This window comes from Ranitomeya variabilis, chromosome 2 (genome assembly GCF_051348905.1).
Source record: "Ranitomeya variabilis isolate aRanVar5 chromosome 2, aRanVar5.hap1, whole genome shotgun sequence".
Lineage (NCBI taxonomy): Eukaryota > Metazoa > Chordata > Amphibia > Anura > Dendrobatidae > Ranitomeya > Ranitomeya variabilis.
Genome location: NC_135233.1, coordinates 308,206,665 through 308,230,617, shown reverse-complemented (window position 1 = coordinate 308,230,617; position 23,953 = coordinate 308,206,665). Strand labels below are relative to the sequence as shown.

The 23,953-nt window shown below is 46.3% G+C and overlaps 1 protein-coding gene across 1 annotated transcript in view; it reads right to left on the bottom strand.

Annotated features, from left to right (window-relative positions):
- The window catches only part of TBC1D8B (TBC1 domain family member 8B), a 73,380-nt gene that overhangs the window by 19,014 nt on the left and 30,413 nt on the right, over window positions 1–23,953 (bottom strand). The window contains exons 7-12 of the mRNA XM_077285212.1: window positions 22,961–23,125; window positions 16,706–16,846; window positions 12,155–12,305; window positions 11,307–11,521; window positions 8,798–8,915; window positions 7,143–7,428 (exon numbers count right to left, since the gene is read on the bottom strand). Of these exons, the coding sequence (XP_077141327.1) occupies window positions 7,143–7,428; window positions 8,798–8,915; window positions 11,307–11,521; window positions 12,155–12,305; window positions 16,706–16,846; window positions 22,961–23,125 (1,076 nt within the window). The remainder of the gene's footprint in view (window positions 1–7,142; window positions 7,429–8,797; window positions 8,916–11,306; window positions 11,522–12,154; window positions 12,306–16,705; window positions 16,847–22,960; window positions 23,126–23,953) is intronic.

The following is a 23,953-nucleotide window of genomic DNA, read 5'->3' as shown; positions in this document are numbered from 1 at the left end:
AGGGAAACATTTTTTTTTTAAAGAAGCAAGCCCTTTAAAGGCTTTCTATCCTCACGAGTTTTATGTTATTTGTTATAACTGTCTGATAATCCAGAAAATCCGTATCTAATCAAGTCTCATCAATGCCGCTTTGAAAAAGTTGTATAGCACTTCCAAGGATTAGTAATGTTAGCTGACTAATAAGAGTGTGTAGTAATCTAATATGCTTATTGTTAACATTCAATTTATAATGTAAAGAACCACAACATGCAGAGGAGCCAATAATGAAATAAGTATATGTATTTATATATGGGATATATCAGAATGGAAGCAGATGATCCCCCCTATAGCTATGGTCCCTAAATTGATTCCAATGATGAAATAGGATTGATAGCCCCTCCTAAATAGATTATTGCCCCTTAAAGGGAATATGTCACGTCATTTTTAGCAACTGCACTGGGCCCAGTGTTTGGTTAATGATGCAATGTGGTCTATTTACCTAGGTATTGAGAGATTCCACCAAGGCTCTACTCACATCTAATTTTTCTTCAAGTAAAAAGGTATAGTTCAGAAATATTCTTGATGTATACCTCCAATGTTTCCATAGGCCCAGCGCTGGGCTAGTTAGTATGTGACAGCGTACCATCTTCTTCAGTGTATAACAAAGAGTAGTCTTTGGGCTATGCCACTGTATGTCTATACAGTAGGATATGTTGTAGACTTCCGTTATTGCTATTTGTAGGGAGACCCTCCTGACATATACCTCTAACATAGGCTTACATGTGGATAAACCCTACCTTGTGGCTTTGGTAATAGACTAGCACTAAGCTTCAAAGCCAGACACATTAGCAAGTTGAACTTTTGAATCTTTAAATCGATCCTTGGAGCTCTGCAGGTTAATCGAGTTTAAACCATGTTTGGCTGGCATTACTGCAAGTGCAGGTACGGGGAGAAAATAAAGTTTTATCCTCCCTGCAGCCGCTTGCAGTCACCAGGGTGGTGCTGGGAGAGGTTACAGCCACTGTCACTACACAGTGAGTGCAGAGTGCTGTGATCACTCCCCTTACACCTTGAATGATAGCCCGCTCTGCAGCATGTGTACAGGGAGAATAAAATGTAATCTCCTACCTATAGCTGTGCTTCTACTAAACCAGACCATCGTGATCTGAAGGGAATCTGTCACCAGGTTTTTGTTGCCTTATCTGACAGTAGCATGAAGTAGGGGCAGAGACTCTGATTTCAGTGATGTGTCACTTAGTTTACTGAGTACAGCAGTTCTGAAAAAATGAAAGTTCGCAGTAGTACCAGAGCTCAGAAGGCTGCCCCACCATCACCAGGCTCTCTATGTGCATGGTGTATGACCGTGAGCTGCTGGTCAGAGGAGGGGGCGAAGTCAGACCACTTGGCAGGATGCAGCTAGTCTGGGCAATGATAATGTCCTAGTGATAAAACCTTCACTCTAAAGGTACCTTCACATTTAGCGATGCTGCAGCGATCTAGACAACGATGCCAATCGCTGCAGCGTCGCTGGAGAGCTGTCACGCAGACAGCTCTCCAGCGACCAACGATGCCGAAATCCCCGGGTAACCAGGGTAAACATCGGGTTACTAAGCGCAGGGCCGCGCTTAGTAACCCGATGTTTACCCTGGTTACCATTGTAAATGTAAAAAAAACCAAACACTACATACTTACATTCCGGTGTCTGTCGCGTCCTCCGGCGTTCTGCTACCCTGCACTGTAAGCGCCGGCCGTAAAGCAGAGCGGTGACGTCCCGCTGTGCCCTGCTTTACGGCCAGCCGGCGCTGACACAGTGCAGGGAAGCAGAACGCCGGGGGACGCGACAGACACTGGAATGTAAGTATGTAGTGTTTTTTTTTTTTTTTTACATTTACACTGGTAACCAGGGTAAATATCGGGTTACTAAGCGCGGCCCTGCACTTAGTAACCCGATGTTTACCCTGGTTACCAGTGAAGACATCGCTGAATCGGCGTCACACACGCCGACTCAGCGATGTCTGCGGGAGATCCAGCGACGAAATAAGGTGCTGGCCTTCTAGCTCCGACCAACGATGTCACAGCAGGATCCTGATCGCTGCTGCGTGTCAAACACAACGATATCGCTATCCAGGACGCTGCAACGTCACGGATCGCTATCGTTATCGTTGTTAAGTTGGTCAGTGTGAAGGTACCTTAAGTAAATGAGCAGAGAGCCTAATAAGTGACACAGTGTTTTAACCCCTTCATGACCCAGCCTATTTTGGCCTTAATGACCTTGCCGTTTTTTGCAATTCTGACCAGTGTCCCTTTATGAGGTAATAACTCAGGAACGCTTCAACGGATCCAAGCGGTTTTGAGATTGTTTTTTCGTGACATATAGGGCTTCATGTTAGTGGTAAATTTAGGTCGATAATTTTTGCGTTTATTTGTGAAAAAAATGGAAATTTGGCGAAAATTTTGAAAATTTCACAATTTTCAAATTTTGAATTTTTATTCTGTTAAACGAGAGAGTTATGTGACACAAAACAGTTAATAAATAACATTACCCACATGTCTACTTTACATCAGCACAATTTTGGAAACAAATTTTTTTTTTGCTAGGAAGTTATAAGGGTTAAAATTTGATCAGCGATTTCTCATTTTTAAAACAAAATTTACAAAACCATTTTTTTTAGGGACCACCTCACATTTGAAGTCAGTTTGAGGGGTCTATATGGCTGAAAATACCCAAAAGTGACACCATTCTAAAAACTGCACCCCTCTAGGTACTCAAAACCACATTCAAGAAGTTTATTAACCCTTCAGGTGCTTCACAGCAGCAGAAGCAACATGGAAGGAAAAAATGAACATTTAACTTTTTAGTTACAAAAATGATCTTTTAGCAACAATTTTTTTATTTTCCCAAGGGTAAAAAGAGAAACTGGACCCCAAAAGTTATTGTACAATTTGTCCTGAGTACGCCGATACCCCATATGTGGGGGGAATCACTGTTTGGGCGCACGGCAGGGCTCAGAAGGGAAGGAGCGCCATTTGACTTTTTCAATGAAAAATTGGCTCCAATCTTTAGCGGACACCATGTTGCGTTTGGAGAGCTCCTGTGTGCCTAAATATTTGAGCTCCCCCACAAGTGACCCCATTTTGGAAACTAGACCCCCCAAGGAACTTATCTAGATGCATAGTGAGCACTTTGAACCCCCAAGTGCTTCACAAATTGATCCGTAAAAATGAAAAAGTACTTTTTTTTCACAAAAAAATTCTTTTAGCCTCAATTTGTTCATTTCCACATGGGCAACAGGATGAAATGGATCCTAAAATGTGTTGGGCAATTTCTCCTGAGTACACCGATACCTCATATGTGGTTACAAACCACTGTTTGGGCACACGGCAGGGCTCGGAAGGGAAGGAGCTCCATTTGACTTTTTGAATGAAAAATTAGCTCCAATCGTTAGCGGACACCATGTCACGTTTGGAGAGCCCCTGTGTGCCTAAACATTGGAGCTCCCCCACAAGTGACCCCATTTTGGAAACTAGACCCCCCAAGGAACTTATCTAGAAGCATAGTGAGCAAGTTGAACCCCCAGGTGCTTCACAAATTGATCCATAAAAAAATCAAAAAGTACTTTTTTTTCACAAAAAAATTCTTTTAGCCTCAATTTGTTCATTTCCACATGGGCAACAGGATAAAATGGATCCTAAAATTTATTGGGCAATTTCTCCTGAGTACACTGATACCTCAGATGTGGGGGTAAACCACTGTTTGGGCATGCGGCAGGGCTCGGAAGGGAAGGAGCGCCATTTGACTTTTTGAATGAAAAATTAGCTCCAATCTTTAGCGGACACCATGTCGCGTTTGGAGAGCCCCTGTGTGCCTAAACATTGGAGCTCCCCCACATGTGACCCCATTTTGGAAACTAGATCTCCCATGGAACTAATCTTGATGTGCGGTGACCACTTTAAACCCCCAAGTGCTTCACATAAGTTTATAACGCAGAGCCGTGAAAATAAAACATCGTTTTTCTTTACTCAAAAATTGTTTTTTAGCCCGCAATTTTTTATTTTCACAAGAGTAACAGGAGAAATTGGACCCCAAAAGTTGTTGTCCAGTTTGTCCTGAGTACGCTGATACCCCATATGTGGGGGGAACCACTGTTTTGGCAAACGTCGGGGTTCGGAAGGGAAGTAGTGACGTTTTGGAATACAGACTTTGATGGAATGGTCTGCAGGCGTCATGTTGCATTTTCAGAGTCCCTGAGGTGCCTAAACAGTAGAAACCCCCCACAAGTGACCCTATTTTGGAAACTAGACCCCCAAAGGAACTTATCTAGATATGTGGTGAGCACTTTGAACCCCCAAGTGCTTCACAGAAGTTTACAACGCAGAGCTGTGAAAATAAAAAATCATTTTTCTTTCCTCAAAAATGATGTTTTAGCAAGCAATTTTTCATTTTCACAAGGTTAAAAGGAGAAATTGGACCCCAAAAGTTGTTGTCCAGTTTGTCCTGAGTACGCTGATACCCCATATGTGGGGGGAAACCACTGTTTTGGCACACGTCGGGGCTCGGAAGGGAAGTAGTGACGTTTTGGAATGCAGACTTTGATGGAATGGTCTGCGGGCATCATGTTATGTTTGCAGAGCCCCTGATGTACCTAAACAGTAGAAACCCCCCACAAGTGACCCTATTTTGGAAACTAGACCCCCAAAGGAACTTATCTAGATATGTGGTGAGCACTTTGAACCCCCAAGTGCTTCACAGAAGTTTAGAACGCAGAGCCGTGAAAATATAAAATAATTTTTCTTTCCTCCAATATGATGTTTTAGCAAGCAATTTTTTTATTTTCACAAGGGTAACAGGAGAAATTGGACCCTAATAATTGTTGCCCAGTTTGTCCCGAGTATACTGGTACCCCATATGTGGGGGTAAACCACTGTTTGGGCGCACGTCGGGGCTCGGAAAGGAGGGAGCACCATTTGACTTTTTGAGCGCAAGATTGGCTGGAATCAATGGATGCGCCATGTTGCGTTTGGAGACCCCTGATGTGCCTAAACAGGGGAAACCCCTCAATTCTAACTCAACACTAACCCCAACACAGCCCTAACCCTAATCCCAACTCTAGCCATAACCCTAACCACAACCCTAACCCCAACACACCCCTAACCACAACCCTAACCCCAACACACCCATAACCATAACCCTAACCACAAGCCTAATCTTAACCCTATTTCCAACCCTAGCCCTAATTCCAACCCTAACTCTAATTCCAACCCTAACCCTAAGGCTATGTGCCCACGTTGCGGATTCGTGTGAGATTTTTCCGCACCATTTTTGAAAAATCCGCAGGTAAAAGGCAATGCATTTTACCTGCGGATTTACTGCGGATTTCCAGTGTTTTTTGTGCGGATTTCACCTGCGGATTCCTATTGAGGAACAGGTGTAAAACGCTGCGCAATCCGCAAAAAGAATTGACATGCTGCGGAAAATACAACTCAGCGTTCCCGCGCTGTATTTTCCGCACCATGGGCACAGCGGATTTGGTTTTCCATAGGTTTACATGGAACTGTAAACCTGATGGAACACTGCTACGAATCCACAGCGGCCAATTCACTGCGGATACGCAGCCAAATCCGCACCGTGTGCACATAGCCTAATTCTAAGGATCTGCAGTGTTTCCGCAGCTGTGGGTGGGCAGCAGTTTCCCGCGAGTTTATAGTTCAATGTAAACCTATGGGAAACAAAAAACGCTGTGCCCATGCTGCGGGAAAAAATGCGCGGAAACGCAGCGGTTTACATTCTGGAGCATGTCACTTCTTTCTGCGGATTTACACCTGCTCCAATAGAAAACCGCAGTTGTAAAACCGCAGTGAAATCCGCAGAAAAACCACGGTGAATCCGCGATAAATCCGCAGCGGTTTTGCACTGCGGATTTAACAAATCTGCTGCGGAAAAATCCACAGAGGACCAGAATACGTGTGCACATACCCTAACCCTAGTTCTAACCCTAACCCTAGTTCTAACCCTAACCCTAGTTCTAAACCTAACCCTATCCCTAGTTCTAACCCTAACCCTAGTTCTAACCCTAACCCTAGTTCTAACCCTAACCCTAGTTCTAACCCTAACCCTAACCCTAGTTCTAACTTTAGTGGGGGAAAAAATAAAAAAAAAATATTTTCTTTATTTTATTGTTGTCCCTACCTATGGGGGTGATAAAGGGGGGGGGTTCATTTACTATTTTTTTTATTTTGATCACTGTGATAGGTTTTATCACAGTGCTCAAAATGTACATCGAATGAATCTGCCGGCCGGCAGATTCGGCGGGCGCACTGCGCATGCGCCCGCCATTTTGGAAGATGGCGGCGCCCAGGGAGAAGTCGGATGGACACCGGGAAGCTCGGTAAGTATGAAGGGGGGGAGATCGGGGCACGGGGGGTGGATCGGAGGACGGGGGGAGTGGATCGCAGAACGGGGGGAGCAGACAGGAGGACGGGGGAGCGGACAGGAGGACGGAGGGGACCGGACCACCGAACAGAGGACTGGGGAGTAGATCAGGGGCGGTGGGGGGGCAGACCAGTTTTTCCAGCCATGGCCGATGATATTGCAGCCATGGCTGGATTGCAATATTTCACCAGTTTTTTAGGTGAAATATTACAAATTGCTCTGATTGGCTGTTGCACTTTCAACAGCCAATCAGAGCGATCGTAGCCACGGGGGGGTGAAGACACCCCCCCTGGGCTGAAGTACCACTCCCCCTGTCCCTGCAGGTCGGGTGAAATTGGAGTTAACCCTTTCACACGATCTGCAGGGACGCGATCATTCTGTGACACAGCATATGCGTCACAGGTCGGATTGGCACCGACTTTCATGACGCATACGCTGTGTCACAGGTCGGGAAGGGGTTAACCCTTACCTCATGCTGTCCTCAGATTACATAGCAAAAACCTACTGTCAGCTTCCCTTTAAATGGTATTTACCTGCAGATTACCACTATACCTGCAGGTAAAAAACATTTTTTTTTTTGTAGATGACATGTTCCCTTTAATCCCATTTCTTAGCATTAGCTATTAATTGTCAATCCCTTTAAGAGAGATACCACACAAAGTATTGACATTGACGGTGCATGCATTTTCAGCAATTATAAAGAGGCCGATCCCTGTAGTCTATGCTCTCCTACCGATTGAGGATAGTCACGGCTTCAGCATCATCTTTGCAGCCCAGCAGCTTATCAATATTAAGTTGCAGCACGGTCAGTCCCAGCTGGAGGATGGCTTTGATCCCGTCGTAGAAGAAACAGTCCACCACATTGACGGCACTTTCAATAGGGAGGACACTGATGAAAAGGGTGAGGAACCATGACAGGGACACCGAGGAGAAAAATGTCATGTCTGTCATGTGGTCAGTCAACTGGGGCAAATACTCCTTAATGAGCTCTTCGAATACCGCTTGATCCACCAAGGCACCTGAAACACAGAAGTGACACCTGTTACTAGATGAAATAGTCTCTAACTAAAAAGACGCAATGTTCGTTTTTACGCTTGCACTTTTTCCTCCCCTTCTTCCAAGAACCATAATATTTTTACATTTCCGCCAACAAAACCCTCCGAGTGCTTGTTTTTTTGTGGGATGAGTTGTAGCTGTGAATGACACCATCCATTTGACCAAATAATTTACTGCAAAATGAGAAAAAAGTCCAAATGGAGTGAAAGAATGAAAAACAAAAACGCAATTCCGACATTTTTTGGTGGGGTTTTGCTTTTACAGATTGTAAACAGGCCCTGGAAACATGGTTCTGCAGGTCAGTGAGATTACGTAGATACCAGACTTCAAAAATGTTGATGGAGCGGTGTGAGAGCTTTTTGTGTCCTTAGCTGATGGTTTTATTGATACTAATGTGGGGTACATATGACATTTTGATTGCTTGTTATTGCTTTTTTTGTAAGGTAGACATGGTGACTGTAAAATCTAAATTCTAGAGGTTTTTTTTTTTTTTTTTTCAGCCTTTATTGCATTGTTTAAATAATTTTATATATATTTTGATAGATTGCTCTTTTACGAATACAGCAATACAATATATTCTTATTTTGATATTTTTAAGGTCTTTATTTTTAATTTGGGAAAATGTGGGATTCAAGTATTTACAACATTTTTGTTTAACTTCACTTTTTAGTCCCTGTATCGCTTATACCATATACTCTCAGCTGCCATGGTAAGCCATCAGTGTCTCGGATGGGTAACTGCTTCATTTAAATGTTACTGTTAGGGATTGACAGCGGCGTGCAACGGATTAAAAGCAGCGAGTGGAGCTTAGCTCAAGGCACTGCTGTTAGAGGCAGATGACGAGTAAATAACAGCCAACATCAGCTCCTGAGAACGCTCCACACAAGCAGACCCCAGAATGTACGCAAAGTTGCATCAATTTGCCCTAAGCTGCCCTTTTTAATATTCTACTGTACCATAGGGTTGCAAAGGTCTAAAATAACAAATTGGGCCGTTTCACATCCTCGCTGGGTCAGCGAAGCCTCATACTCTCTGCAGCCAATGTATGAACTTAGCGGCATTGCTGATGTAGATGGAACAAGATGCTAAGTCCAGTGATTGGCTGCAGTGGTTACGAGAGCTATAGATGTGACAACACCTCTGCAGCCTGTAAGCAAACCGAAACATCGGTGGCAAAGTATCATTGGCCTAGGGAGGATGAAGAACCCCTCAATTTGCACATTTAGACCTCTAGGGTACAGTAAGGTTATACAAGGTGAAACCTCCATGCTATCACATACAGATTGTACTGCACACTGTATGGTCAGGTATTAACGATCACATGCAGGTTACCAATAATTCTCCGGTTGAAGTAATCTGGCAGCATCCTCTCACACACAGCCACTAGCAGCCAAAAAGCCTCCTCTTCTTTGGCATAAAGGAGCAGAACTGAAGTAAGGATATTCATTGCCTGCAGAAATACAAAGAAGGACAGGAGTAATGTTTTCTAGCAGCGCCCTTCTCTACCGTGGTTGTTCTTGTAATGGTGATGATCAGGAGCGGCGCGTACCCGTGCGGGGCCGGAAGAGAACGCTTCTCCGAGCCCAGCAGCTCCCAAGTCATCAGACAAAGAAATATGTGTGTAAATTGATCTGTCCGGATTGCAGATTTATTAAATACTTGCATTTCCCATGACACAATGCACAGCTTTCCTTAGAACCTTGTACTGCGTTGTCCCTCCGCTATTCCTCCAAGAAATACATGAATAAACTGACAACTGCATGCGACCATAACGCTTCTTAAATGGATGTGTCCCTCCAGAGTCGGATACAGTCAGCACTGATTGGATGGTATCAGACTATGTAGGGACACGCCCCCAACTGGTTACACCCAGTTGTCAATTACTACAGGTAACAGAATGATGACAGCAGATGCATGCTGTCCAATCCAACGGCACCATGTCTCAGATACTGGCTGTCTAATTTCGGCCATCTATATGTCTCTAAAACGCTGCAGTGTATCAGAAAAAAAAAAAACACAAAACACACTTTATAGGCCGCCAGGGAAACTAGTCCAACAGGTGGGTCCCCGGTGTCTTATTCCTACCCGCTCTTATTGAGTGACAAGTCTCTCCTTCATGCATGTATAAGGACAAACCTGTCAGTCAATGGCAGCGGGCGGGATGAAGCCGCCAGGGATTCACCTTTTTGACCAGTCATCTAGCAGCTTGTAAAGTAGGTTTTATTGTTCTGAAACGCCGCAGCGCTTCAGAGTAACACATATATGACCGCAATCATTGGGCAGCATGTATCAGCTGTCAGGATGCCTCAAAAAGGGAACCTGTCATGGGAGATTTTACTGCTGAAATTGGAGCTATGGCTGTATAAGTCCTAGTAATAAAAAAGATACATTTTCTGTGGTAATCCAATGTGCCAGTGTTGACAAATTAAGCTTTGAGGTCACACGCAAATTAGCCTGGAAATAATATATTCAAAGTGTATCGACACCCCCCCCCCCCACCCCCAAATGCACTTTTAGGCTAATTTGCATACGTCTTCAAAGCTTGATTTGTCATAGAATAGGCATCATTTTTATTGTGTTACTAGATCTAGTTAGAACACCAGTTTTAGTAGTAAAAGTGACCTAATCTGTCTGATTGTGATACTGGCTACAAAAAATCAGCAATCAGCTCAGTACCCAGGCTCAGCAGCTACAAAACCGTTCTGTCCCGTCGCTGCCTAATAAACATGCTGTTCTGCACAAGCAGGTCAGACAGGAGACGTGTTACTTACACTCAATGGTGGACAACGTGCCGCTTGGAACGCTACGATAAATCAGTATTAGCGAGACGTTTTCTCCATGACATGTGCAAACATCTATAGCGCTATAGTCTATAGCACCCCTAGGAAGAGGCATTTAGCAAAACGCGTGTGGGGGTTGGGAGTTAAACCTGTCACGGGGCATCTTACGCGTGGAGTCAGCGCGGACATTGGTAATATGGCATTTTATTTATATCACGGCACTAGATACATTCCATTATTAGCAGTACTGCAGTCTTAGCAAGCACTACTATAAGGCTATGTGCACACGTTCAGGATTTCTTGCTGAAATTTCCTGAGCAAAACAGGACATTTTCTGCAAGAAATCCGCATGCTTTTTTTCTCGCGTTTTTACTGCGTTTTTGGTGAGGTTTTTTGAGGATTTTTACGGATGTTCCCAATGCAATAATATAGTGGGAAATCCGCAAAATTAATGAACATGCTGCGTTTTTTACCGCAATGCGTTTTTTTTGCGGAAAAAAAACGCATCATGTGCACAAAAATTGCAGAATGCATTCTAAATGATGGGATGCATAATGTATGCGTTTTTTTAACGAAAAATCTGCAACGTGTGCACACAGCCTAAGGCTTTATTATGAACCCATAACTGCATGTGCACTTTATGACTGCAGATTAGGCTTTTCTGTGAATACATTTTTGCATCAGGGTATGTTTTATGATATCAGAGATATCAATGCAGCTGTAAATCTTTTCAATGCACCTTTTCAAGTGATTGGCATAAGTAAAACACTTTATTAGATAATTCATATATTGATAGAGATTGGCATAGGATATAATTGTGTATCCTTGTATATGCGCCTATGCATGAACGCAGACTGCTCCAGTTTAATCTCCTTATAGTTATGTGTTCTATGGTTTGAGGCACCTGATTTTAATGTTTTTGTATGTATGTTTCATATTGTTTGAATAAAATAAAAAACTTTTTTACCATTTCCTATATTGCACTTTTTTGGATCTGTACGTAGCTTACCCCTATCAGATCAGTATGTTTACTTATAGCAAAGTAATAGAAATGGGCTAACCTGACAATATCCGATTTTGGGGTTCCTGAAAGCATAGGCCGTTAACACTCTTCTCAACGCAGAGATGCCGGTGTCACTCTGAAAGGCAGGATGCTCCGGCAACGACCGGCGCAAGTCTCGTTCAATCTCATCAGTAGCCAAGCTGCACGTACCTAGAGACTTCTCCACAATCTCAGTGTAGTAGCCGGGGTTAGCACCCATGTCATTAACAGCACCTAGCACCCGATAAGAGACACTATATTAATGAGAAGGATGCCCTGTGTCGCTACTGTTACAACATGGAGTCATTGTATCACTCATTACAGAGAAGAAAAACTCTGCAGTTTAACGCTAAAGAGGACTCTCATAATACAACTATAACCCAGTATATGGTTATTTTCAGAAAAAAATAGCAGCCTGCATGCTGCTGGCAGGGGCAATAGTGTGGTACAGGGAGCCATAGTAATACAATGATTACCGGTGTATTGCTGCCATATAGTGATGAGCGAGTATACTCGTTGCTCGGGTTTTCCTGAGCACGCTCAGGTGGTCTCTGAGTATTTGTAACTGCTTGGAGATTTAGTTTTTGTTGCCTCAGCTGCATGATTTATAGCTATTAGCCAGCCTGAGGACATGTAGGGATTCCCCAGCAACCAGGCAACCCCCACATGTACTTATGCAGGCTAATAGCTGTAAATCATTCAGCTGCGGCAATGAAAACAAAATCTCCGAGCACTAAAAAACACTCGGAGACCACCCGAGCAACGAGTAAACTCGCTCATCACTACTGCCATATTATTCCTGATTATATCCCTGTGGTTCCTCACCTAGAGACGTGTAGATACGAACGCTCTATGGCTATGCGTTACCTGAGAAGAGGAGCCAGAGTTCTCCCCGCAGAGTTTCGGGGATCCCTTTGACTACTAAATTCCGGGTTCTTCTTGTACGAAACATACTAACTCCACGGCCACATTCGGAGAACAGGATATTCCAGTACTGCTCCTTCATTTTTTCTTTTAACTGCAAAAAATGAGATCTATCGTTCATCTTAATATACATCATATGCCCATGCACAATAAATCAACTTCTACACCTGACATAGAACATGGTGGTGGCCGGGCAACTTTTTAAAACCTCATCTATGTTTAGCATTAAATTGATTGTCTTATCAGGAAGATCCTTCTCTATACTCGCTACTAGGGATGTGACCCTTATGAGCCACCCTTCTATAATCCAGAATGGGGATCTGCTAACAAGCATCGAATCCTACTGTGGTGGACTCAGGCCTTTATATATTACACAGACTGACATTCTTTTCAATGGTAGTTCATGTAATACTACATATGCCCTACAGAACCCACTACAGGCAACTTGTATGCCTGGCAGTTTCTTCTTCCAACAAAATCAGTGGCATAGTAAAAAATAAAATTAATATTGGCTGTGATGAAAGACACCCACAGTTGTGAAGACATAGAACGCATTTTTTATTACACACACTTATGCATCATAACGTCCTGCTAATCCCTCATCGTCACATCTGCCACTTACTAGTGTAAGTGTGATTCTTCCTGGGCATGAGTAATATAGATCCCGCATTGCGTTCCTTGATTCTGGAACTTTTAGAGTTCATTTTGACTCACAACTACTTTACCTTTAAAGACCGGTTTAATTTACAGTGCTGTGGCACTGTCATGGGTGCGGTGTGTGCGCCATTCTATGCTAATCTCTTCCTTGGGTACTGGGAACAGGAGATTTTCCGGGATGGGGCGTGCGCCGTTTCCCAGGCTCAGTGCTGGTACAGATACACTGACGATGTATTCATTATCTGGCAGGGTCCCGAGCCTGGTTTTCTTGACTTCATCCGTGGACTGAATCAGAATGATAGGAACATCAAACTGACATATAAAATAGCTACAAGTGAAATTGATTTTTTAGATATAAAAGATCATGTCATGTGCGGATGGTACCATCCATACTGATGTTTTCCGAAGGAAACATCAGTTAATTCATTATTTCATGCTATATCTGCACATACATCATCAACTATCCGTGCTGTACCTACTGGTCAATTTCTGAGAGTGAAACGGATTTCTTCCACGGATGTTGTCTTTGAGAACCAGGCCCGAGACCTCAAACAACGGCTCCAGGATTAAGGTTACAGCATGAGGACTATTAGAAAAGGCTACTCTCGGGCCAGGGGAACCCCTCGCCACCAGCTCCTTACCAAAACCCATCCCATTGATCATAGAGACCCAACGCTTTGGTGTATCTTAACATATAATAACCAATGGGATAAGATAAGGCAAATGATGGATAAGCATTGGTCTGTATTGCAAACTGATAGAGCCCTCAAACAGATTTTGCCTGACCAACCACTCCTGACCGCAAGGAGGGGTCGTAATCTTAAAGGGAACCAGTCACCCCCAAAATCGTGGGTGAGTTAAGCCCACTGGCATCAAGGGCTTATCTACAGCATTCTGGAATGCTGTAGATAAGCCCCCTATGTATCCTAAAAGATTAGAAAAAGACGTTAGATTATACTCACCCAGGGGTGGTCACGCTGCTGGTCTGGGTCCGGTCCGGCGCCTCCCATCTTCAGCAGACGACGTCCTCTTCTGGTCTTCACGCTGTGGCTCCTGCGCAGGCGTACTTTGTCTGCCCTGTTGAGGGCAGAGCAAAGTACTGCAGTGCGCAGGCGCAGGGCTTCTCTGACCTTTCCGGCGCCTGCGCACTGCAGTACTTTGCTCTGCCCTCAACAGGTCAGATAAAGTACGCCTGCGCCGGAGCGTGAAGACCAGAAGAGGACATCGTCTGATGAAGATGGGAGGCGCCGTACCCGGACCAGCAGCGGGAACGCCCCTGGGTGAGTATAATCTAATGTCTTTTTCTCATCTTTCAGGATACATCGGGGGCTTATCTACAGCACTCCAGAATGCTGTAGATAAGCCCCTGATGCCAGTGGGCTTACCTCACCCGCGATTTTGGGGGTGACAGATTCCCTTTAAAGACCAACTTGTCAGGAGCCATTATGTTGCGAGACCACCAAATCCTTTTTGGGCAGGCCCTCAGAGATGGGGGTGTTACCCTTGTGGGTCTTGTTTAGCATGCAAAAACATCGTGCGAGCTACCACATTTACATCGGCAGATGGAGGTAGGGACTAGCGGATCACATGTTACATATCGAGTAGCACTAGTCATGTGATCTATTATGCTGTATGTACATGTAACTTAATTTACGTTGGTTTCTCTTCCCGGGAGCTCCATATCACAGAGTTAGGGAACATGTTAGGGACATTAGGGCAGCTAGGGATGTTACTGATATTTCTGACTTAAAGACTGTGCCACAATTGTGATCCACAGGCAATCAGTGTCCGTGGTATTGATAGGATACACTTGGGCATCAGGGGCGGTGATCTTAAGAAAGCACTGGCTCAGATGGAATGTCGCTGGATAGTCTCCCCTGGAACCATGTCGCCTCATGGGCTAAATGAGAAGCTTTCTTTTGTACCCTTTTCTATGATAGCTGCTAGGCACCCTCTCTGAAGAACTTACCTTTCTCTGGTTCCTTCATTCTTTGTAAATATAGTGTTGTTTTTCTTTTTTCTTTTGTCTCTTTTACTTTTAATTGGTTGCTGTTTATTTGTTCTATTCATTTTTTATCCTCAGTATACATGTATTGGACCTTTGCTGGTGTATTCTTGTTTGGAGGGACTTTTTGGTCAATCTGCTCTACTCAATATAATTAATTCAGGACTGTACCTGGGCATCTCCTCAGTTACTAAGACGAGTGCGGAACTACGGATCAATATTGTGAAGAATTTTTCTTAACCAGAATTTATTATTGTATCTATATAGACTTTGTCTGATATTTATTTGATTATATTCCGCTCCGTTTATTACAGTTCAGGGTGATTTAATACCGTTTCTGCCGTGGTTCTAGGCTGAATACCTACGACGTATTTGCCCACTTTACAGCCAGTAAGCAAGACGGTGGCCGCGGCGCGAGCATGCGCAGTGGATTCGGACTGCACACATGCCCCTGATGGCATCCAATCAGTGCGGAGGGGATCACTGACAACATGAGAGATTTCCTCCCTGACCCCCGCAGACACTGGGACTGCCGGACATGACGTTGCTGCGACCCGGGACCCGCCTCTCATGCGTGCCATGGAGTGGCGCTGATTATGATCAGCTGTATGAGCCTGATAAAAGAGACCCTCTTGACTCAGCAACCCACACAAGCCTCCCGAAGAAGCAAATATTGCGAAACGTGCGTCGGGGTCACGGACTCAGCGGGTATCATACCTACATGGGTAAGCACTATACATAGCACCTTATGAGCACTCTGCACTTTATTACAGCGTTAAGACATAGTTTTGCCTGGTAATTTGACATTTCACTTTTAACCTGGTAAACGCTGCGGTCTTGTGATTTTTTGCGGGACTATTTTTGTATGATATGCTAGACAGGCTTTCATATTGTGTCTGTGCATTTTATGAATTGAGTGCTTTCTGCTACTAAGTGCAAATACTGAATTATATGATACTGCTGTTTCTGTTTATTGTGTCATCACCAACTATCCATCATTTTTTACTGATATTTTATGTTTGTTTGTATTGTTCAATAAAGTTATACACACTTTTTCATTATTATGTGTACTTTGGAATATATTTTTGGGGTGTTATATTCCGGTGGTCTCTATAGGTATAATTTATAATGGGAGCTGTCCTGCAGTCCAGTGATAATTTTGGCATCCTTGCCATATAGGGTAACAACTGATGTCTTAAATATGTCGGTTTATGTTCAATCACTTACTAGTGTAGCCACTCAGTATATAGGGGATGTTAAATGGGTGGTCCGAAACACAAAATTAATTTTAATCCTAAATCCCTATTTATTTCATGTCACAATCTAATCTTTTTTCTAATATAATTTAATAAAAAATTCCCCATCTTCCCTAAATAAACTATCTGCTTTATTTTTTTTCTACTTCTTTTGTGATGACGCTTCATTTGAGAATCCAAGTGCGTGCTGGGAGACTTAAATGAAGCATCATCAGGGAGCAGAGGCTGCAGTCACAAGCTCAGCCTCTGCATCCTCCCCAAAACGAAGTATCAGTGGACTCCCTTTCAGGGACTGGGCTAGTCCCTGGTCTACTGACCCATGAATAGGTTTGTCAATTCCAACTGATGCTCAGTAAATTCTTGTCACTGTGCAATATGCACAGTGACCGTGCACTCTCTCACCGTCTCTAATCAGGAGTAAAAAGCCGGCATTAGAGCGCACTGTCAGTGCACGTTGTAAAAATGCCCAGCGTGCACAGACTGGCACTGCCCTCGCAAGTGACATCCAATAGGATTAAAATTTAATTTGTGTTTCGGGCCACACCTTTATATCAAGTCTGTGGTCCTCATCCTCACCATTACTGGATCAAGATTTTCAGCATCTTGGGGATGGAAGACAGTCATTAGTGCCTCTGTGCTCACAGTTTTACTAGGGCCTTTGGAATCCAGCATAGGGTGTCCGTCCTGGAAGTCAGCTGCGTTTTCATTGTAGCCAGTCTGTAATATAGGAATAAGGAGATTTTTGTTTACTTACCGTAAAATCTTTTTCTCCGAGCCATTCATTGGGGGACACAGGACCATGGGTGTATGCTTGCTGCCACTAGGAGGACACTAAGTAGACAGAAAGATTAACTCCTCCTCTGCAGTATACACCCCATCACTGGATACAATTTCAACCAGTTCGGTAGTAAAGCAGTAGGAGCATGAACAAAGACAACTATGTCAAAACCAAGAAGTAACAACAAGCCAAAACAGGCTAACAGGGTGGGTGCTGTGTCCCCCAATGAATGGCTCGGAGAAAAAGATTTTACGGTAAGTAAACAAAAATCTCCTTTTCTCCTACGCCTCATTGGGGGACACAGGACCATGGGACGTACAAAAGCAGTCCCTGGGTGGGGAGCAATATGCTAATACCCCATGTACCACTGGCTTACGGCTTAAGGAACTGCCGCTTGCAGAATACGCCTGCCAAGGGCGGCGTCTGCGGAAGAAATAGAATGAATGTGGTAATGCTTGGTAAAGGTGTGCAAACTGGACCACGTCGCAGCCTTGCAGACCTGTTGTGCCGACGCCTGATGCCGAATGGCCCACGAGGCGCCCACCGACCGAGTAGAATGAGCCTTGATCCCAGCTGGGATAGGCACACCCTTGACACGATAGGATTCTTGAATGGCTGACCGAATCCATTTTGCTAGAGTGGCTTTTGAAGCAGGAGAACCCCTCCTGGGCCCCTCTGGAAGTACGAACAGGACGTCTGACGTACGAAAGGGAGCCGTCCTCGAGACGTACCGACGAAGAGCTCTCACCACATCAAGAGTGTGTAGAGCCTTCTCGATGCGATGGACAGGTGTCGGGCAGAACGAAGGTAAAACAATCTCCTCATTTAGGTGGAAAGAGGAGACGACCTTGGGCAAAAAGGTGGGAGAGGTCCTCAATACCGCCTTGTCCGGATGAAAAATTAGGAAGGGAGGGCGGCAAGAGAGCGCAGCCAACTCCGAGACCCGTCTGATGGACGTGACGGCCACCAGGAAGACTACCTTCCAAGAAAGGAGGGTTAAGGAAACGTCCTGCAGCGGTTCGAAGGGAGCCTCCTGAAGTGCTCCGAGAACTAAGTTGAGATCCCACGGATCTAAGGGTGACCTGTAGGGAGGCGCCACACGGGAGACTCCCTGGAAAAAAGTTTTCACCGGCAACCTATTGGCAATCTTCCGCTGGAAAAGAACTGACAATGCCGAAACCTGACCCTTTAGGGAGCTAAGGGCAAGTCCCGACTCTAGTCCGGACTGAAGAAACTCCAGTATGGAAGGAACAGAAAACACTAGAGGGGACCGTCCCTGTGCCTCGCACCATGAGAAAAAAATTCGCCAGGTACGGTGATAAGCACGCATGGAAACAGGTTTCCTAGCTCTGATCATGGTGGAGGACACCCTGGGAGAGAAACCCGCTTGGCCTAGAATCCAGGACTCAACAGCCAGGCCGTCAAAGACAGGGCCCCTGAGTTCTGATGGTAAATTGGGCCCTGTGAAAGAAGATCCGCGCGATCTGGAAGACGCCAAGGGACGTCGGTTACCAGCTGAACCATTTCGGCGTACCATGCCCGACGCGGCCAGTCTGGCGCGACGAGAATCACTGGTACCCCCTCTGCCCTGATCTTTTTGATGACCCTCGGTAGTAGGGGAAGAGGAGGAAAAATGTACGGGAGTCGGAATTGGCGCCAAGGCAGGACCAGGGCGTCCACTCCGAGGGCCCGTGGGTCGAGGGACCGAGCAAGGAACTGAGGAACCTTGTTGTTCATCCTGGAAGCCATGAGATCCACATCCGGAGTCCCCCAGCGATGGCAAATCTGCTGGAAGACCTCCGGGTGGAGGGACCATTCTCCGGAGGCGATGCCCTGGCGGCTGAGGTAGTCCGCCGCCCAATTTTCCACACCTGGAATGTGGATCGCCGATATGGTCGAATGGTTCGACTCCGCCCAATGGAGGATGTGAGACACCTCGAGCATGGCCGTCCTGCTGCGGGTTCCGCCCTGACGGTTGATATACGCCACGGCCGTGGCGTTGTCGGACTGGATTCTGACTGGATGACCTGCCAGAAGACGGTGAAACTGGTACAGTGCTAGCCTGATAGCTCGAATCTCGAGGATGTTGATGGCAAGGCGAGACTCTTGAGCGGACCACCGCCCCTGGGCTGTGTGATGGTTGAAGACCGCTCCCCAGCCTATGAGACTGGCATCGGTGGTCACCACCAGCCATCGTACTGGGAGAAAGGACCTTCCCTGAGTTAGGGAGGACTTCAGCGTCCACCACCTTAGGGTCTTCCTGACCCGAGGGGACAGGATAAATCGGCGATCGAGGGAGGACGGTTTGCCGTCCCAAGCCGACAAAAGTGCATGTTGCAGAGGACGGAGGTGAAACTGCGCAAATGGAACCGCTTCCATGGCCGCTACCATCTGTCCGAGAACTCGCATGCTGGCGCGAATGGAGTGGGATACTGGGCGAGAAAGACGCTGGGCTCCCTGCTGCAAGGCCAAAACCTTGTCTTGAGGGAGTATGACCAGACCGCGGGAAGTGTCTAGTATCATCCCCAGGAAGGAGATTTGTTGAGCCGGAATTGGAGAAGATTTTTCGAAATTTATCTTCCATCCCAGACGAGAAAGAGTATCCACCGTGAGAACGACGGACTCTTCGCACGCCGGGTAGGAAGGACCCTTTATTAGGAGGTCGTCCAAGTACGGAATTACCACCACTCCCCTGGAATGAAGAATGGCCATGGCAGCCGCCATGACCTTCGTAAAAACTCTGGGGGCGGTGGCGAGACCGAAGGGCAAGGCCACAAATTGGAAGTGTTCCCCGCAAAAGGCGAAGCGAAGGAACTGCTGATGCGGAGGGAAAATCGGTATGTGCAGGTAGGCATCCTTGATGTCTATGGATGCCAGGAATTCTCCCTTTTCCATAGACGCGACCACAGAACGGAGGGATTCCATCCTGAAGTGTCTGATTTTTATGAATCTGTTTAGTAGCTTCAGGTCTAGGATCGGACGAAGTGATCCGTCCTTCTTTGGGACCACGAACAGATTCGAATAGAAACCCTTGAATCTTTGTTCTAGGGGGACCGGAATGATGACTCCGTCCCTTTGTAGTGCCCGTATTGCCTGGAGAAATGCCGTGGTCTTTGACCTTTGAGGGCAAGATTGGAAGAAGCGTGTAGGGGGGAAGGAGGAAAATTCTATTTTGTATCCGGTGGACACCAGATCTCTGACCCACTCGTCGGAAACGACTGAGAGCCAGGTTTGATGGAACAAAAGTAGACGTCCGCCTACTTTGTCGGAGTCCACCGGATGGTGCAAGGAGTCATTGGGCGGAGGATCCCTGGGATGCTGATCCCTTAGATCCGGGAGGTTTAGGCCTGGGTCTCCAGTTACGATTAGGTCTGTAAGAGACCTGGGTGCCTCGGCCACCGCGCGAACCTCGGCCTGATGCGGGGGTAGGAGATGAGGAAGACCAGTTGGTATTGGGCCGAAACGGCCGAAATGGAGGTTGCTGCTGGTACCGAAAGGGCCGGGTAGGCTTTTGCTGGGGGAGAAATTTACTTTTCCCTCCGGTAGCATCCGAAATCATTTGGTCCAATTTTTCTCCAAATAACCGACCAGCCTGGTAAGGCAGGGCTGTTAGAGAACGTTTAGAAGCCGAATCTGCTCGCCAATCCCTGAGCCACAGGGCTCTCCTGATGGAGATTGCATTGGCGGCTGCCTGTGCAGCGCAATTAGCTGCGTCCATAGAGGCATTGACTATGAAGTCTCCGGCCTGCACTATCTGGTTAACCAGGATGCTGGCTTCTGGAGGTAAATCACTGGCTTGGATGTTAGAGGACAGAGTCTCAGTCCAAGAGACCATAGCCTTAGCCACCCAGGAGGCGGCGAAGGATGGGAAGAGAGACGCTCCTGTGGCCTCGAAGGCGGAACGAGCCAGATGATCAATCTGGCGATCAGAGGGATTCTTAACTGAGGAACCGTCCGAAAGAGACAGGATGGTCTTGGACGCGAGGTGTGACACAGCAGGGTCCACCGAGGGAGACTGTAGCCAGTCTTTGACTAATTCCCGAGAAAAGGGGTATTTGGCCTCTATGAACTTTTGACCTATGAAGCGTTTATCTGGACGATCCCTATGTTTTTGTACAACCTCCTTGAAGTGAGGGTGAGTGACAAAAACCTTTTTAACCCGTTTAGTTTTTTTGAAAGACACCGCGTATTCGGGTTCCGATGCGGAGTCTTCAGTCACCTTCAGGGTCTGATTTACCGCCTCAATGAGAGAGTCGAGAGACTCCTGGGAGGAGGGGGGTTCCTGAACGTAGGAAATGTCGGACTCATATTCAGAGTCATCCGATTTAGGAGAAGGGGACCGAGAAGCAGAGCTTGCGGGTACTGAAGGGCCCGCTAGCTGATGGTCAGGGGATGAAACGCGAACACGTTTTTTAGAGCCCCGGGTGGAAAGTGACCGGTTACGCCCCCTGCTGGTAGACGAATCCATATCGTCGTCTGAATCCTCCACGGTCCGACCTGGAGGGGGGCCCCGGAGGGAGTCAATTGCCCTGGCTAGGGAAGCCACAGATCGTGACAGAGAGGTTGCCCACTCAGGGGGGCTAGGCTCTACCGGATCAACGGGAGCGGCATCGGCGACGGTACCGGCGTCGGCAGGGGGCGGCTGCACAGAGGGTGAGACGCAGTCTACACACAAAGGGTTAGTGTGGGCTCGGGGCAGGGCCGCATTGCAAGTGGCACATACAGTGAAAAACATTGTATGCTTCTTGTTACCCTTTTTTGTCTCCTTAGATTGAGACATAGTGCCTTGGGGACAGAGCGGGCAGTATGCGCAGGGAAGGGGTTAAGCTTTCTTGAAGCAGCTTACCCACGGTCCTTTCTGTGTCCCCAGAGAGAGATGGCGGTTCTGTTGCAGGAATTCTCCTTTGAGCGCTGCAGAAGCGTGGGCTCCGTACAGAGAGAGAGTGAGAATATGGCCCCCGAGATTTGGAGAGCGCTTCTCGTCCCAGACGAGAAGCGCCGGTGTAGGGGGCGGAGCTACGGCCGTGGGAGGAGATTTTTCCCCTGCGGCCTACTCCGGCTGAAGAAGCCGGGGACTAAATTTTTAGGGCCTGCCGACGAATGTGCGGCGGCGGCCGCGACGTAGCGCCGCCGAGCACCACCGACCTCCGGTCGGCGGTGCCTCTCCCTGGGGACCCGGACCGCAACGCTACCGCTAAGAAGGAGCAGGGGGGGTCCCCTGAAGGTACTTACAGCCCCTTTCTCACAGCGGACACCTCTGTGAAGATGTGCACTCAATCCATGCACCCAGGATGGGGATGGAGAGGCCCCTTGCATCACGCTGCAGTGATGCCATGAGCAGAGGGGACTGCGGCACAATATCCCCTCCGGACTGCATTCTTCTTACATTGCTGTAAAGCAGGGTCCTGGAGGGGATTGGGGGAAAGCGGGACCGTATAGGAACCGTTGCCCTGGCGCAAACCTTTTGTGCGCCATACGTCGCAGGAGAGGGACGGGGAGGTATACTCGCCGTGCTCGCCTGTTGTTGGTTCGGGGGAGAGCGGACCTTATGAAAAAAAGGACCCGTCGCCCCCTTCACTCCGTTAAATAAAAAATTAAAAATTTACAGAAAATTCAAAATGAAAAATCAAAATAAATAAAGTTGGGGTCTGGAAAAAAGACCCAAGTGCCTCCTAAGACACTAAGCAAGAACTGGTTGAAATTGTATCCAGTGATGGGGTGTATACTGCAGAGGAGGAGTTAATCTTTCTGTCTACTTAGTGTCCTCCTAGTGGCAGCAAGCATACACCCATGGTCCTGTGTCCCCCAATGAGGCGTAGGAGAAAACACTTTGCATCCAAAACTGAAGACGTCATACAGGTAAAATAATTATCAGTGATTTATCAGTTGTCACATAGTATAAAATGATGCAATGTGAAATTCAGTACTTAGAAATGTAATACATGATATACGGTATATCTTGTCCACATATAACGTCACTAAAAGGGAATCCAAGTCAACCACTTACTGTTTTATAGGATTCTTACTGTAAGAAGTCAGTAACAACAACTCACCACGGTGTAGGCCATATGCTGGGGACTAGTCACGGCATATTTGGACTTTAGTCTGGCCACCAACGAGTCAAAGTCTCGAACATCAGTGAAACGGAAAATATTCTTCCCCCTGGTACTGATTGTGACAGCTCTTGTGATTGCATCGGACTTCTCTACTCCCACAATCTGCAGATAAAAGTTAGAAAGTATTTATTGGTGACAGATGCTGGATAGTAACTCAAGTAGATAAAGGTCTCATTTAGTTACGATAGAACATACTGTACAAATCTTTTTACATTTGTTTATGGGTTTTCGGTACTATAATGAAGCGGCATGTAGGGTTTTTTAAAAGCACTTGGAAGTCTGGTCAATTTTCTGTGTTTAAAAAGGAAATCTCCAGATCAGTTATGTAATTCTAATCTGGGGGATATCACTCTCCAGTTCACGAGTCGTCACATTAATGCACATGTGATTTCATACTTGTGGTCACGTGCCGACTAGCTTCTTTCCTACCTTTCTCAATGATCTATAGAAAGAAGCAGGAAGGATGGCTGTCTGCAAGTGACTGCGAGTGTGAACATTGCTTAAGAGCGGCCACGTGATCAGCATACAAACTGCCAAAAAAAGCGAAAACCTAACAGTATGTACATTACACACTATTACACAGGTTTCACAATATCGCACCGGAAAACCGAGCCAGAGTGCTGAGCCCCCCGACCTGAACTAACTGCTTCCTAGGCATATAAGCAGCAGTAGAGCTGGGTCTTCCGATGTAACAACAGTCTGAGTTTACAGATGTGTGTAATCGGCCTTAGTATTCCCCACATTGGAAGCCATCGCTAATTTTATAACTGGTCGGGGAACCCTTTAACCCCATTATGACATATGATACACATGTACGTCATATGTAAGTCCCTGCCTTTGATGCAGGCTCGCACAGCCAAACTCGCATTCTCCCCGGCAAATGAAGGCCGATTTCAGCAGCAAACGTGCCGTTCTTCTGTTAAATCCTGT